Source organism: Ambystoma mexicanum, chromosome 6q, assembly GCF_040938575.1.
Source record: "Ambystoma mexicanum isolate Mex_15411 chromosome 6q, UKY_AmexF1_1, whole genome shotgun sequence".
NCBI lineage: Eukaryota > Metazoa > Chordata > Amphibia > Caudata > Ambystomatidae > Ambystoma > Ambystoma mexicanum.
The window spans coordinates 89378077-89395107 of NC_090937.1; the positions used below are offsets into that span (position 1 = coordinate 89378077).

A 17031-nucleotide genomic window follows, 5' to 3' on the forward strand; every position below is an offset into this window, starting at 1 on the left:
GGGCCCGCCAACCCTGGTTCGCTCATCTGATGGAGATGTCACTGTCCCCTCCAGTGAAACTACCCTGCCCGTTCAACATGCTGTCACAGGACAGGGGCCAAACGCTGCACCCATGCCCACAGACCCTGAACTTGGCAGCCTGGCTCCTGAGGTCATAGACTTTGGTCATCTGCAGCACCCTCAGAGATGCATGGACATTCTCAGAGAAGCAAGGAAACTGAACACTCGTTACTGCTATTCTAGCAGGTGGAAACAGTTTGTCATCTGGTGTAAATCAATGAGCATCAACCCTGTTGACTGCTCTCCCACAAAGATTGTTCTATACCTGACTCACTTGTTGGACTCAGGCTTGTAATTCTATTAAAGTTCACCTAGCTGCACTCTCCGCCTACACTACGTCTCATCATAAGGTATCATGGTGGAAAGTTCCAGTTATTAAAGCCTTCATAGAGGGAGTAAAAAGGATTCACCCTCCTATATCTAACCCAGCTCCCGGATGGGACCTGAATGTGGTACTTACCAGGCTAATGGGCTCCCCCTTCGAACCCATGCATAAAGCAACCCTTAAGCACCTCACTCTTAAGACTGCTTTCTTGATAGCTATCACCTCCATTAGGAGGGTGAGTGAACTGCAAGCGCTCTCTATAGTAGATCCCTTTGTAGCAGTTCACAAAGACAAGGTGGTTCTACGCACACACCGTAGGTTTGCACCGAAGTTAATTTCTAAATTCCATGTCAACCAGTCTCTAGAACTACCGACGTTCTTTCAAAACCCATCAAACTTGGGAGAAAAAAGCCTACACACACTTGATGTCCGCAGAGCGGTCATGTTTTATATGGAAAGAACTAGACCACTGAGAAAGACTAATCAGTTCTTTGTCTCAGTGGCAGCAGGAAGAGAAGGATATGCAGTTTCCAAATCCACTATATCTAGATGGATTGTCCAATGCATCAATCTCTGTTACACTCTTGCTAAGAGAGAACTGCCCTTCAAGCCTAGAGCACACTCTACTCGAGGCACTGGGGCATCCATAGCATTCATTGCAAATGTTCCCCTTGAGTCCATTTGCAAGGCGGCAACCTGGAGTTCTGTACACACCTTTACAAAACACCATTGCCTAGACACTCATTCAAGGTCTGATTCTCAGGTGGGACAAGCAGTACTAAGACATCTTTTCTCTACTGTTCCTTCTCACAACCCACCTCCAACTCCGGGTACTGCTCGCTAGTCTATGCACAGCATGTGATTCGTAGCAGATTAACAAACATCAGAAGACATTCATTACTTACCGTAAAAGCATTTCTGATGGTTGTATCTGCTTAGATTCACATGCGCCCACCCTTCCTCCCCGCTCGGATGGAAGGAACGTAGACGCCTTATTACTGTCTCTCTTTTCTGTACTCACTCACTCACGTTAGTCATAAGGCTCCCTCATGGCAGAAAAAATACAGAGGGACCTCGACGCGTGAGGGATTTTGGGTACACTACACGTCACTATAGAGATAGTATTACAGACACGCCTAGGTCGACGTCCCCTTTTTGACTTTTGAAAAACAAGATGCAATACTCTGCAGTGACCACTGGATGTCGGACTATGCACAGCATGTGAATCTAAGCAGATACAACCATCAGAAATGCTTTTACGGTAAGTAATGCATGTCTTATGTTTTTTGTACCAAATATTTCAAAAATCAGAGTTATAAAAAAGGTAATCCAGGGTAAAAACAAATGTATGTAATAATACATATTTTATAGTGCATGTCGCTGAGAATAGAGTCATATAGAGTGGCCATTCTTATCACCCTGATTAATGTAGTTAAAAGTTGAAAACCACTACCTCAGATTATTCCATTTAAATATTGGATCATATAGTTCACAGAGTGAATTATACATTACACTTGAAATAGTTGATTTCAGATGTATTTTGTGTTCTTCTCTTTGACAGTTACCACACCCTCGTCTATAGCTACGTTTCGAGAAAGTTGATTTCCTTTGGCCATGGATCCCAAAGAAATATGGACACATCTGCAACCAGCGACAGCAAGCAGCCTCTGAACTTTGACATTAGCAGCCTGGTTTCTACTAATGGTATTAATATCTTTTTTTTTAAATAATGGCAGTTACTTCTAAAGAAGCAAAATATTCATAAATGTGTGTCAGGGCCATTAATTCTTCCAAATGAATTTATGTTTGTACTGCATATTGCTTGGTTTTGTGACTTTTTGCAGTTTTATGACGTCACCCATGCTATGTTGTTAGGCCATGAGTTGCATTTTCACATACACTGTTCTACTCAGGCTTATCATGTTCAACTAGGTTTAACGTAATTATTGAGTCCTGGTGATTTTTTTTTATAGAATATAGTTGTGTCCCAGATTGCACAGTAAGCTACTAAAGCACTGCTGGGGGATGTGTCCCCACAGATGTAAGCTGAGCACTCGTAACATACTTTGGGCCTATTCAAAACGTGTTTACAGAAGGACATCTTGTAGATTATGCAGGCATAGTTAATATCAATTCACAAAAGGCCTTGCTCGTGATTGATCTAACAAAACTAGGCCTGTGGAGCACGCTAACGTTTGCAAAAAGGTCACTAACATATGCAGTAGTGGTAAGGCTTTGGAAAACCACCAAAAGGGGATGTTCTCAGAATTGTGTCTGGGAATTGTGGCTATACCGCATATGTGCTTGAATAATTAATATGACCACGCCCACAAAAGTGAACCTGTAAATTATCTCATTGCTCGCTGCTGAGGTCTGTGTGTCATCTGCAGATTAGAAGTTTGAATCCCAGCAAGTACAACTCTGACTTTCATCCTTCCAAAATCATGAAATTCCTACCAACTTCGTTTGAGTAATACTAATTGTATATAAAAATGTTCCATGTACAGCACTTTAATGTATTATTATTATTATTATTATTATTATTATTATTATTATTATTATTATTATTATTAAAGGACATTCACAGAAATAAAAAGTGGCAATAGAAATCTTTTTGAACACGTCTATGTTACACCTGGTGTAAATGCTGTATGAGAGGTCTGAAACTAAATGAAAAAGTATGCACATGTTTGGGCTGTGGAGTAGGAACGGATATGCATACTACCAATCAGGCTTCTTGGAAAGCCTTGGTGAGTGGGGGGACGTATGCTATGTTGATCTTTATTTATTGAGCGCACAAAGTGACATTTTCTGACTGGTAGGTAAGTAAGGAGGTAACTCGGATTTCATAGACATAGAAAAGAAGACTTCTTTCAGCAGTAGTTACAAGTAAGAAGGCCTAAGGAGGAGACTCCATTATAAGCAGCCCACCAGATCATTCATCTCTCCCGGCTCAACCAACTGACACCCTCTGACTACTTTAACCACAGAGAGCTGATATCTCAGACACACACCAACATTCTGCATTCACTGTAAAGGCTGAAGAAGCTATGATACTGCACGCCCCACTTCTTTTAATAATAGACAGAAAAGGAAGGGGTGGAACCTCATATACACCAGAGCAACCAAGAACAACACACACAATCTGACCACTGTCCATGTTGGGGGTTTGGAGGGCCCCAATTAAGCACGGACACCAGCGTGTGATTTCAACATCTTCTTTATTCGGATTTCACACAGTAACTAACTTTTCCCGGCGCTTCCCCCGGTCCCTCTATGTCACTTCCTTGCGTGACGTTGTCCCATGGGGTGGCTGCCTTAAAGGGGCAGTCACCCATAACAACACCCCCGGACAAATGTCCTTGCAACAACTTGAACTTGGCCATGTGGCAACGCTGTCAACATTCCTCCACTAACCTGGGAGGCTTCCTGACGCTTCTCTGGGGTCGTCCTCGCGGCTCCGGGCGTGAGCTGCCGTCAGCGTCTCCCTCAGGGTCTAGCTGACGTTGAACCTGTGGTACGAGAGGGACCCCCGTTTCATCCTGAGTGTCCATGTATTCTGGGTCTGGATCATCGGGGGGCGGCTTGTCTTCTGTTCCTCTCGTGATGTGTTTGAACCTGGAACTGTTCCGAGTCACTTCCTTTCCTCCATTTGCAGCTGTTATCATAGTTACTTTTACTGCAACTACTTGTAGTGGCTCAGGTGAGAACTGAGTCTGTCTTTTTTGTTACTATTTTCTGTACCCACACTTCGTCTCCTATTTGGAACTCTTTTTCCTGCGCCCTCCTCCTTCTGTCAGTCTGTTCCCGAGTTCTTTCTTTTGTTTCTTCGTCTCGTCTGATGACTTCCTGGTCTGCCTCGGGCCGTACTGCTGGATTTGTGATTAACCTGGTCCTGACCTGGTACTTCATCATGAGTTCTGATGGGGTTCTGTTGGTGGCCTCATGAGGCGTGTTTCTGTAGTCCCTCAACATCCTGCATAGTGCTTGATGTGGGTCGGTCCCTTCTATGCGTGCCCTTTGTATGGTTTTTTTGATGGATGCCATAAACCTTTCTGCCATCCCGTTCGCCTGTGGCCATCTTGGTGTTACTCTTTGGTGTCGGAATCCCATATGTTTTGCGAACACTCCAAATTCATGTCCACTGAAAGGTGCTCCGTTATCTGATTTTATTGTGTCCGGTATTCCCCACTCGCTGAAGACCTCAGCAAATGTGGCAGCGACATGGGCAAATGCTGTAGATTTGACACGTTTTACTATGCGGAACCTGGAGTGTTCATCAATGAATAATAGTAGGTAGTCACCTTCCTCCCGTGGTCCATAGAAATCAACCGCAACTCTTTCCCATGGATGTTCAGGAATTGTGGTTACTCTGATCGGCACTGGAGGTTCTGGTTTTGCTGTGCACTGGCATGCCGTGCAGTTCTTGACCCACCGGTCGACCATATTGTCCATGAAGGGGAACCAGACATTGCATCTTAATTGTCTTTTCGTTTTCTCCGCACCACGATGACCTTCATGTGCAGTTTTGATGACCTCTGAGCGCAGTGTAGAGGGAATGACTATCTTGCAACCCCGTAGCAGAATGGACTTGTCCTGGACCGCTAGTTCTGCATGTACTGTGGCCAGTCTCTCGATCTTGTCTCTGCACGCCCTTGGGTGTCTTTGGACTGCTCTGCGGAAATCTTTCCATTTGCCATTTTCCGTAAGGCTAATTGCCAAAGCCATGGATGGGTCTGCGGCCGACGCAACAGCAATGGCTTCAATGGATATGGCAGGCGGAAGTGCGTTCGCAGTGACGTAGCTGATATATTCCGAATCCCCTTGCCTTGGTGTTGGACTGCCGACCGGGTGCCTTGAAAGGTAATCCGTGGGGTTATTCTCACCCCCTGGCCGGTGGATGATGTGAAAGTCATACTCTTGTAGGCGAATACCCCAGCGTTCAATTCTGGGGGGCATTTTTGTGCGTGGATTGCCAAAAAGGGATAGAAGGGCTTGATGATTCGTGATCAATGTGAATTTCTTTCCAATAATAAAATTATGGAAATGCTTGCACGCCCAGACGGCTGCTAGACTTTCTTTCTCCGCCTGGGAGTAGGCAGATTCTGGTGGAACTAGGGCTCTGCTGGCATACGAAACCACATGCCTTGGATGAGTGTCTTGTCCACTGGTTTGGGCAAGGATGGCCCCCTGACCCACCGGACTGGCGTCGACCACTATTTCGGTGTGCCATTCAGGGTGAAAATAGGCTAGTTTTCTAGCTTCCGTAAGGAAATGTTTGATCGTGTCGAACGCCGATTGGCACTCATCGGTCCAGGTGAACGTGACATCCTTTTGTAGTAGGTGCCTGAGGGGTTCAGTAATGAAGGCAAAGTGTGGAATGTACCGGGCACAGTATCTGGCCATTCCTAGGAATGATCTGACATTGGCAACTTGAGTCGGTTTTCCTAGGTGAAAGATGGTCGAAACTTTGTCAGGGTCAGGGGTCATTCCGTCCGCTGAAAAGATATGGTCAAAAAACTTGAGCTTGGCCTTACTGAACAGACACTTCTCAATGTTGAGGGTTAGTCCGGCTTCTTGTACGGCCCTGCATGTGTTTCAGAGAGCTTCATCATGTGCACTGCGTGACTTTCCAAAGACTAGGATGTCGTCACTATAGTTGAGGGTTCCCTTGATGGGACGTATTATCTGTCAGATTGTTTCATGAAAAATTTCAGCGGCAGAGGAAATCCCAAAGTTTAACCGCTTGTAGCGGAACAGTCCATCATGTGATGCAAATGTGGTGATGGGTCGTGATTCAGGGTGAAGCACAAGTTGGTGGTACCCTTGATTCAGATCTAACTTAGAGAAGAGGACCGACTTTTTTAGTTGGACTATCATGTCCTCGATTTTTGGACCGGGATGACGTTCCTTCTGTATGGCTGTATTGGCAACCCTCATGTCCACACATAGCCTTAGGCAACCACCCTCTTTTGGGACGATTACGAGAGGGGAAACCCATGGCGTCGGACCAGTGGCTGGCTCAATGATGTCATCGCGTAACAGTTGATCCAGCTCCTTCGAGACTGCCTCTTGTAGATGGAACCCTACTCTGCGTGGGTGTTGTGGCACTGGTCGGACAGCTGGGTCAATGTGTAGCTTGATCGGCGGGCCTTTAATCCTGCCCAGGCCATGTCACAGTTGTGGAAATTCTGTAATAATGTCTTCCTTCGTGATGGCCGTGGTGCCAGGAGATTCCAGGTCCACGTTGTATACTTGTCCATGAGTCCTGATATGTGTCTCTGATGACTTGATGACATCACAGTCTCGGACAGGTATGTTGATTAGGCCTAGACATGACGCTGTTTTGTAGCTCAGCAGACATCGCCCTTTGTTGGGGCTCTGGATGACGTGGATAACGGTGTTGGTAGCCTTGTCACCAAATGTGAGCCTTCTTTTGAACTAACCTACACTGTGCAACGGGGCATCTGCTCCCCATTGATATATCTTTGAGGTTGATGGGGTTAGTGTGGGTTTGCTGTGAAGTAGTTGAAATTCCTTCTCGCCCATTATGTTTACTGTTGCCCCTGAGTCAATCAGAAAACAAAATTGTTTATTGCCAATGTCTATCTGTATTCTGGGTGCCTCCTGAGCTTCCTCCTCATCCATAATGAGATTGACGAACTCCTCCTGGGCATACAGGTCGTAGTGGTCACCTTCATATTCGAGGTTTCCTTGTGTTTCGAACTGAGGTCTTGCCACGCCTGAGATGGGCCTTCATATTCATCACGCAGTTGCATGTTATGTTCAAGTGTCCCATATTCCTGACTATCATCCTCAGGATATACTTCCTCTACCACTCGCACGTATCTTCTCGGCCCCTGATGGTAGGAACGTGGCTGGTGAGATTGACTTGGGAATATTCTTTGAATTGTTCTGTATTGCGGGGCTGCACCCATTCGTGGTGTGGGAAACGGTTTTCCTTCCCTACACACAGACTGAAAATGTCCTTCCCTGCCGCAGTTGCCACATTTTTGGGAGAGAGCGGGGCAAGCCCCAGCATGTGGAAAAGCCATCCCGCATCTGTAACATTGTCTTTTCATTCGTGGGGTTAAAGTGGTACTTGGGTTAGTGCTTCTCTCGTTTCCCTTGAAGTTGCCTGTGTGGATAGCTGGTATGATGTCACTTTTGTCATGTTTGGTGGCTGTGTTACTTGTCATGTGTGTGGCTTGTTTCTCCACTCTCTCCAGTATTCGTGCCATCTCGCTCACTTCCTCAATAGTGACAGGTTTTTTTAGAAGTTGTTTCTGAAGTGTAGCTGACACACACCCTTCAATTACTCTGAGTCGAATCGCTTCATCTAGCGAGAACGCATCAAACTGACAGTGCCCACCTTTGACGCGAAGTCTTGTGATGAACTCACCCACCGTTTCGTCATTCCGCTGTGTGCACTGGTTGAAGACATATCTTTCATAATCCCTGTTGGGGGCGATGACAAGTCGTTTGTTTAGTGCTGTTATGAGGCTCGCAAAGTCAGTGATTTCTGTTGGTGGAAAGTTTTGATCAATGTCTTTATTTCAGTACCCGCTGTGTTAATAAACATGCTACGTAGGAGTGGGGAGGTTTCTTCCCCAGCGGCATCTATGAAATTATTGAAATCCTCCAGCCATTCCACCCACCTTGCTCCTTTATCAGCTTGAGGTGTCATGGAGAAAGGGGGGGGGGCATGCGCCATGCCGTGGCAGTGGACCTCGTGACTGTTGGTGCTGGTTGTGAGCTGGACGTCGCTTGGTCTCCCCCAGTACTCATGATTTTGTTGACTGATGTTTCCCTCGGTACTCGCTTTGCGCTGCTCTTGTTGGCATCCCACTTTGTCTTGTTGTTGGCCTGGAGATGTCCAGGAGGCCTGCACCGTATTTGTTTTTGGTGTGACGGCTTGTGCACGTTTTCCACTGGTGTGTGGTGGTGGGATCACCCCAGTTATTCCATGTGAGGGTGGGTTATAGGCACGTGCTGGTGGTGGTGTCGCCACAGCAAGTTCCTCGTGGGTCCCAAAGGGGGGTACTGGGACAAAGAAGATGACGATCATGGAGGAATGAGGATTAGGAGAAAAAACTTTTTTTTTTTCAGGCACAGCAGGTAGGTCAGAAAAGCAGGACACGGGAGGACCGCTCGTGTATTTTCGGATGCAGGAGTGTCCACATGGCGAGATCGCACGTGTGTATGGAGGACCAATGGTTAGTGGGATCACTAGCATACATCAAAGGACACGAGCGGAGGGATCGCCGGCGTGTGGAGGAGGAGGACCGCTGGTGGGACGTTCCTCATCGCCAGTTGTTGGGAGTTTGGAGGGCCCCAATTAAGCACGGACACCAGCGTGTGATTTCAACATCTTCCTTATTCGGATTTCACACAGTAACTAACTTCCCCCGGCGCTTCCCCCGGTCCCTCTACGTCACTTCCTTGCGTGGCGTTGTCCCATGGGGTGGCTGCCTTAAAGGGTCAGTCACCCATAACAGTCCACATCATAAAAAGATTGCACAAATCAACCAGTGCTCAGTGAAACTCTTGAACAAAGAACAAACACCTACACACAACCAAGCAAGCACGGAATCCCATCAAAGCGCACACAAACGGAAACCCACAAAAACACCCTGACACCACAATCAATCGGCAACAAGTAATCACACCAGTCACTATGTAACCTCAAGAGAATCACAGGGAACCAACACAAACAGGCAACCAAGCAACCAGGCAAACCCATCGGTCACCACCTCAATCTTCCGAAACAAATCCAAACATAGCAAGTCCATCAAGCAACATCCCCTACTATATAGAAAAACTAAAGAAGCGAAAATTAAAGAAAATGAACTAAAGAAGCAAAAATGAAAGAAAATGAACTCACAACACAGAAGATCACACTCAACACGAATGTGAACTGCAAGGGAGCTGTCACATTTTAAGGCATGTCAACGGCTAAATAGCTCTCATGAGCACATGGAGGAAATGCTGAAGAGCCAATAAATGTACCAAAGAAGAATGAAAGCAAAGCACTCCAAGGGAGATAGCAGGAACAGATGCACGTAAAGAGGAATGGGCATGCACTCCAAAGGAAAAAAATGTGCATTCACTGGGGTATATTGACAACAAAGTTTAAACCTACCAACCTAAATCCATTGACACAGATCTTCAACATGTACATGAAATTCACAGTGATGCTTACTTACCCCCTGACTCCGATTTTCCCAGATGTCTTGATGTATCGTCTCGGGTAGGTGGGGCTTGATCTTCTGTCCTTTGTTCGGGTGAGAATCGTCCATGGGTGGCAGGTTCAAGGATTCTTCTGGCCGGGGGCAACTGCAAGATGCAGTACCTGTCAGCAAAGACATTTATTTATTTATTTAATGAAAATTACAGGTAAAACAATGCATTTTTGGCATAAAATGCTTACAAGACTTTTTAACGTTTATTTACAGAGTGTAGGACGAGTGTCCCTAAGAGTGGGTGAGAGGATGTGGACATAAGACCAGATGATGCACGGGATATAGAAACATGAACCAGGAATGAGGACAGTAGAACATGATATAGGAACGGGACAGTGGAGGAAGTGCAATGTTTTTGGAAGCAAGGGTGAGGGATAAGTGCTGTGGAGTTGTCATAGAGCGGTAGGGGAAGAGGAGAACAGTGACATTTAGTGGCGTAGAATGGTATGCTAGTGGTTCTTCAGAAAGCAGCCGAGCCAGGAGATTGGATTTAAAAAGACATAGGGCCTCATTACACGGACGGCGGTAAGGGTTAATGGTCATCGTTAATGGCAACGGTGACCGTTAACCCTTACCGCCGTACTACGAGGTCCCTTTGCGGGTTGGAGGATTTAACGCCTGCTTCTTGCAGGCGTTAAAATCCAACCCGCTAAGGGACCTCGGAGCTAATTACGGCACCGCAAAAATGCGGTGCCGTAATTAGCGCCTTCCCCATTTCCATAGAGCCCTATGGGGCAGAAATGGGAATGGGGAAGGGCAATGGCGGAAAGGGGATTTACCGCCCCTCCAACCTTGGAATGGGGCGGTAAATCCCCTTTCCGCCAAGGCGGTGCCGGTATTTTACCGGCATGAGCCATGGCGCTAATAGCGCCATGGCTCACCGCCTACCGTGTAATGAGGCCCATAGAGTGGAAGTAGTGCAGAGCGGGAGAGGAAGAGCATTCTAGAGTAAGGAAGCAAAATGACGAAGAGACCAGAAACAAGAGGGAGCTCAAGGGGCATGTGAGGTGTTAGGAGGTGAGCCGAGGATGATCGTAGGGATCGAGAGGGAGAGTAGGGATCGAGATGGGTAAGGTGGGGCAAGTCTGTGTCTAGTTTTGAAGACGACGCGCTTGGAAGGTGGTGGTGAAGCGGGGAAGGTTGGAGAGTATTCGCACAGTAAAGTTAAGGACTTTGTTGACAAATGAAAAAGCATAGTTGGGAAGGTCATAGAGTAGACTGGCATAGTAGTCAGTGTGAGAGAGTAATAAAGAGGAGATTAGGTGCTTCGTAGTGTTGAAGATAGAAGATTTCGTAATTTTCTGATGTTGAGATTTGGAGATGAAGGGTGAGATGGGTCGAATATGACACCAAACCTGTGAGCAGAAGCAGAGTAGGGAAGGTAGTCAGAAGAGAAGAATAAAAGATTTATGAGATTTTATTAATTTTTGGCAATTTGTATTCTATCTATATTTGTTTTTGTATAGCGCTATATCGCCCAAAGGCCTCAGAGTGCTCACAGTATTAATTAGGTGACCTGGTATTTGGAACATTGAGATAGTCAGATTCATTTTTACTTTTCCATTTTCTATGTAAGGCAAAAGATATGTCAAATATTTGTTTCTGAGTTTCTTTTATAGAGTAATTTCTAAGAATTTTAAAAGACTTTCAACTTTGATTAGGTCTTGTACCATTTCCTCATTTTTTGACAGCCCAGGTGAGCAGATAAGGTGAGGTATTGGGTTTTTCAAGTAGGCTTCTAGCCGGCTGATTCTTCCAACATCAAGGCAGTAGTCTCATAACAAACAGGAAGCAGCTGTAAAATATCTTTTTTGCATTTTACCACCATAGATTTCAGTGGAACACCCATTATGATTGCCAGTGTCATGAATCCCTGTCTGACATTTTAAGTATGGACAATCAGCATTGCCAAAGCCATCTACCAGTGATGCTCTGCTATGCTTCCTGCCACCATAGGAGACCGTCATCAGTGCTTTCTTCCCGTGCACTGGTAGGATCAACCTGCGCTTCGTCCTGCTCCAGAAACATATTTTGGGTGGACAGTGGTGGTGAGTGGGGCCTGTTGACCCTCTAACCATGGTTTCTTTGCTTTACTTTTTTGCCTGCTGGGTCTAGGTGGTATATCCTTGTTATGGGACTCACTGTGGTTGCTGTCCTGAGGCATCTGTCCTACCCAGCTATAAGTCTGTTGGAGCCCTCTGTGAGAAACCTGAAGGTGTCTCACCAGCTAGTCCCCGGGATCTGTCATCCAGGTGGCCAGGACACAGCCATTGGTTTTGGATCCAGTTCCTGGGGATGGACCAGTGCGGAAGGATCACCTGGGTGAGGGGCCTTCGGGGAGTGGGAGTGGGGCACTGGATGGCGAGATGCGGTATCCCCTTCGCTGTAACACCTTTACTCCATCCTACCAGGTAAGATACTTAGGAACTCAACCCTCCCTCTGCCCCCTTTCAAAACACAAACACTTTCTCATGGACAGCTCGCTATGAGAGAAAACGGGCTAACATCTGAGCCGTATACCTGACATGTCCCAATAAAATGGTCAGGCAGGGTCTGGCAATTGCTGACTTCCACGCACACCTGACTTCCATTACACTTCCCCACACGAATAAAAGGTGGAGCACGGCTGCAGTTCCAAGATGGCAGTTTAACATGAGGAGAAAGACGGCGAAACAAGGGGATTGCAAGGAGGGAAGTGCCCTTGACATTTTCGACAAGGAACCGCTACTTTAACGAAACATCAAGAATTGAAAGTGTAAGACCAGGAAACCCAGCTGAAGAATCCTGCATTGTGTGTCGGATGTACCTGGGGCCCTCCTGCGTCGGTAATCAAGGCAGGGAGAATCGCCTGCTGCCGTGGTACTCTCCTTGGCTCCTACAACAAAGCAGCACCAGTGAAATCAACACAGCCAGGGAGTTGGGGAGACCGATACCAGACCAGTCTGTGTTGAAGCCAAGGTTGCAAGCGGCAACATTGTATGGTGAGTGCTGAAGCGGACAGCGTATGAAACGCATGTAATAACCAACACGAGTAAAATGAACAAGAGATGAGTGATTGAACTTTGAAACCAAGATACAATACCTTTGACAAAGTGGTCCGGCACTGTGTGCGTGCTCATTCGAACGTCTCTGTAAGGTATCCAACTGAGAGGTAGCAAACGCGAAAGAGTAGCAAAGGTTGTGAATCGAAGTGGTCCTGCAACGTGTCAAACAACATCCTGTGCAGAATCGAAAGTTGTCGATGTTGATACAGTAAAGAAAGTTGATGACGAAGTAGATAAAGTTGGTCCGAGCCCGAACGAGGGAGACTAATACAGAAAAGAAAGTTGATGACAAAGTAGATAAAGTTGGTCCGACCCCAAACGAGCGAGATCAGTTGAAAGCTTTGGGTTAAAGCAAGTTTGTGCTAGAGTGAATTGAATTGGTCCGAGCGCAGCAGAGGGAGACTGATTTAACATTGTGTTAAAACTGATCTGAGCCGCTGAGGGGGATCCGGGGTGAACCGTGAATCACCCGACAAATTAAATGCATGAAAATCATACGAGCAATGTGTTGAAGGGGACATGAGCCCGGCTGAGGGGGATCCGAGCTGAATAGCGAATCACCTGAGAAATTGCGTACGTGTGAAATCCTAAGAGGAAAAATAAGGTATTGTTTGTTTGTCACATCAGGCGGTTCAAAAGAAGAGACTGAGACTTGGGCACGGAAGGCCCTGATGCTAATGTTTGAAATGCACCCTCGTGCCAGAGAAGCCAGAGACTGTGCTAAACTCGAGTGTGCCGCTTTGTGCCGTGCTGAAAACGTGGGGAAGGAATGCCAACGGCCTGAATATCCTGATACATCTTTTCTTGAACACTTCTTTCTTTTACATATCATTGTTTTCAACACTATTTGTATTTCGAGGTAAGGATTGGCAATATGATTTTTAGTATAGGCCCTTTTGTTTTGACAAGATACCACTAGGACTGCGTTATTATTATTTGATGGTTGGGTCGTAGCTTGCTCCCATCTTTAGATTTAGGATAAGAAAGGCGTTTTTGCAACCCTTTTTGAAGTTCAATAAACACCCTTGAACAGTGCTCACTTGTGTCTCTCTTACTGTTAATACTATGCCTTCCTTACACCTCCCAGAACTGTAGATGGAACTGCTAAACAGCCTGAGCCTATCCTGGTCCTAGGGTTGGTCACCTGGAAAATGCCCATAATTAGTGCAAGCGTACTTGTTTCCAAACCCCTCCGTACATTATGAGGATTACATGGACTCTGTTAGGTAGATTTTCCTTCTTGAGTGAAATTCTCGCCACTTTGTGAGTCCCCCAAAATTTTTGGACTATTGGATTTTTTGACTGATTCTCCTGAGTGAGTGGGAACCTTTTTCCACACTCACTCATTCTTCTACTCTGACATTGGGAACCCCTTTTATCTCTTTTTGATACTTTTTAATGGAGTTATGCTTTCCTGCATGTTTTCTGACATCTACAATTTATTATTTCAGCACACAGCACTTTCTGTGGAGTGTGGCTGGGGGGCTCCTTGAGCTTTCCCTTTTATTCTATCTGTGTTAATACCTGTTACCAGGGCAGGGGACACTTTTGGTCCCACCTGTATTTTATTTTGTGAGATCAGCACACCACACTTTAAGTGGAGTGCTGAGGGGAAACATTGTATCCCTTTTCTCACTTCCCCAGTAATTTGTATTTACTGTTCCAAGTTCATCTCACATGCTGGTGGCAGTGTACCTTTTTTAACAATTTTCTGTGGACATTTGTCACAGGCTGCCTTTGCAGCTGCGGTAAGGGACACAAGGAACACATTTGCCTAAAATGGTGGCTGTACTTTTCTAAGCCCTGTTCTTGATGACTTGGGGGGTCATTCCGAGTTGGGCGGTAAGGGTTTACGGGCACCGGTAAGGATGCCGGTGCCGGTAAACCCTTACCTCCCTATTCCGAGGTCCCTTAGCGGGTCCCAGCAGGAACGGGTGGTCTGACCACCCGTTCTCTGCGGTTCCCGTTAAGGGACCTTGGAGCTAATAACGGTACCGCAATTTGCAGTACCGTTATTAGCGCCTTCCCCATTCCCATTGAGCCCTATGGGGGCTCAAATGGAAATGGGGAATGGTTTACTGAATGGGGACTTACCGGGTCCTCCAGGGTCGGAATGACCCTGTAAGTCCCCATTCAGCCAGACCGGACTCGGATTTGGAGGCAGCCATGGTGGCATCCTCCAAACTCGGAATGACCCCCTTGGTCTTTGAAAAGATTATTTCTTTTTCTGAACATCCTTCCCCTAAGAGATCGCGTGGAGAACCTATTTTTAAATTAGCTTTAAGTTTCCAAGAAAATTTGGACTCTCAGCCCTCGGTCCCTGTCCATTATGAGGACTTCGTCCAGATGGACACTTATCAGGACATCTACAGCGAAGAAGAAGACCCTTCCTTCCTGCAGGACTACAATGAGGACCAGGCGGATGCCATGGACAACTGGGAGGAAACCTAGTAAGTGGAAACGGAACCATGGACGGTGCCCACGCAAAATCAGGACACTGATTTCTATGCCTGGATTCTCCTCCATCCACCCCGGCTCGCCAGGCCTCGCTTGTAGACAACAAAATGGCCTTCAATGCCATCTTAAGGAAGGCAGCAGATCATTTTCAGATCACTACTCAAGAGGCGATACCCAAGCAAGACTTTGTGGAGAACATTCTCAAGGAGAAACCCCCCTCGAGCCAAGCCATTCCCCTCCTCAATTCTGTTAAAAGAAGATTGGCCCCCTCCCTGGTGTCGCTAGCTCAAACAAGGGCAGTGAACCCAAGAGTGGAAAAGCTATTTCGGTTAGCCCCTTCGGACCCTCAATATATTAAATATCACGCCACCCCTGACTCCCTGGTAGTGACTACCACCCGGAAACGGGCAGGAGTACCCCTTGCTACGGGGTGCGGCACCTCCGGATAAGGTATCCAAGAAGTTGTACACCCTAGGTAAACGTGTTACCTCGGCAGCTGCATACACCACACACATAGCGAATAACACCACGCTGCTGGCGAGTTATGCAGACGCTCAATGGAACCTGGTACAGGAAGGTCTCCAGGAGGTTCCTAAACCCCTCAGGTCCAGGCATCTCACGATTGTGGCCGAAGGTAGGCAGGTAAACCAGAATATCATCAAGAACACTCTGGACACTGCGGAGACAGCAGGCAGGTCTCTGGCACAGGGCACTTTACTCAAGCGGCACGCTTGGCTTCGTAATTCCGGCTTCAAGCCTGAAACACAGGCCGCGCTTATCAACAAACACATCGAAGAGACCAATCTCTTCGGAAAGCGGTCGATGACGCCCTGGACAAGACTCTTAAGTCATTGCAACAGATAACTCAAAAACCTTCCCCCCAAAGGGGAGGTGGTTCTTGTCGGTCCTTTCGAGGGCAGTCCCGTGCAAATCAGAACAACTACAGCACGGGAAACTATAACTCTGGACAAACATCAGCAAGCCCTGCCTACTACCCACCAAGGGGTCAGCAACGTGGCAAAGGCAGAGGTAGAGGCCCCAATCCCAGGGGAGCCGCAGCCTCTGGTCAGAAATGACCATCAGATCCAGGTTCCCTCCCATGTCACCCCGGTCGTGGGGCATTTAACATCTTTCCTCACGGCATGGGAGGGGATAACCTCAGACCAGTGGATTATAAAGACGGTCGCCCACGGGTACTGCGTGGAATTCGCCTGACCACCACAGTTCAGACCACCACGCTCACGGCGCCTTTCACCGGACCATCTGCAGATCCTGAATCAACGGTGGAAGCGCTGCTGGGAAAGGACGGCATAGAAGCCGTCCCTATTCTTCAGGTAAACAAGGGTATTTTTTCAGTGTTCTTCCTTGTACCCAAAAAATGCGCCCTGTTCTAGACCTGCGCCCAGCGAACAAATTTATAAAACCTCAAAAGTTTTGTTTGGTAACGCTAGAGGAGGTGATCCCACTGTTGGAACAGGGGGACTACATGGCAACATTGGACATGAAAGATGCATACTTTCATATTTCAATGTTGCCAGCGCACAGGAAATATCTAAGGTTCATGATAGAGGACAGGCATTACCAATTCAAAGTGCTCCCCTTCGGCATCGCCTCAGCGCCAAAGGTGTTTACAAAGTTCCTGGCAGTAGCGGCAGCACACCTGCGCAGACTGTCCGTCCCGGTTTACCCTTACCTCGACAACTGGCTCATAACAGGGGACTCTTACGGCACATGTTTTTTTAACACCCAGGAGACCGTAGACCTTCTGTTCAGTCTGGGATTCTCCATCAACGAGAAAAAATCCAGTCTAGTCCCAAGTCAAGTAAAACAATTTCTGGGGGCTCTTATCCGGACGAAGGACAGACTCGTCTTCCCCTCCAAAGAGAGGGTTCAGAACATGCTT

The 17031-nt window shown here is 46.9% G+C and overlaps 1 protein-coding gene across 1 annotated transcript in view; it reads left to right on the forward strand.

Moving 5' to 3' along the window:
* The window catches only part of LOC138515798 (probable E3 ubiquitin-protein ligase HERC6), a 2700520-nt gene that overhangs the window by 480966 nt on the left and 2202523 nt on the right, over nucleotides 1-17031 (forward strand). Inside the window, exon 7 of the mRNA XM_069630524.1 lies at nucleotides 1947-2089. Within this exon, the coding sequence (XP_069486625.1) occupies nucleotides 1947-2089 (143 nt within the window). The remainder of the gene's footprint in view (nucleotides 1-1946; nucleotides 2090-17031) is intronic.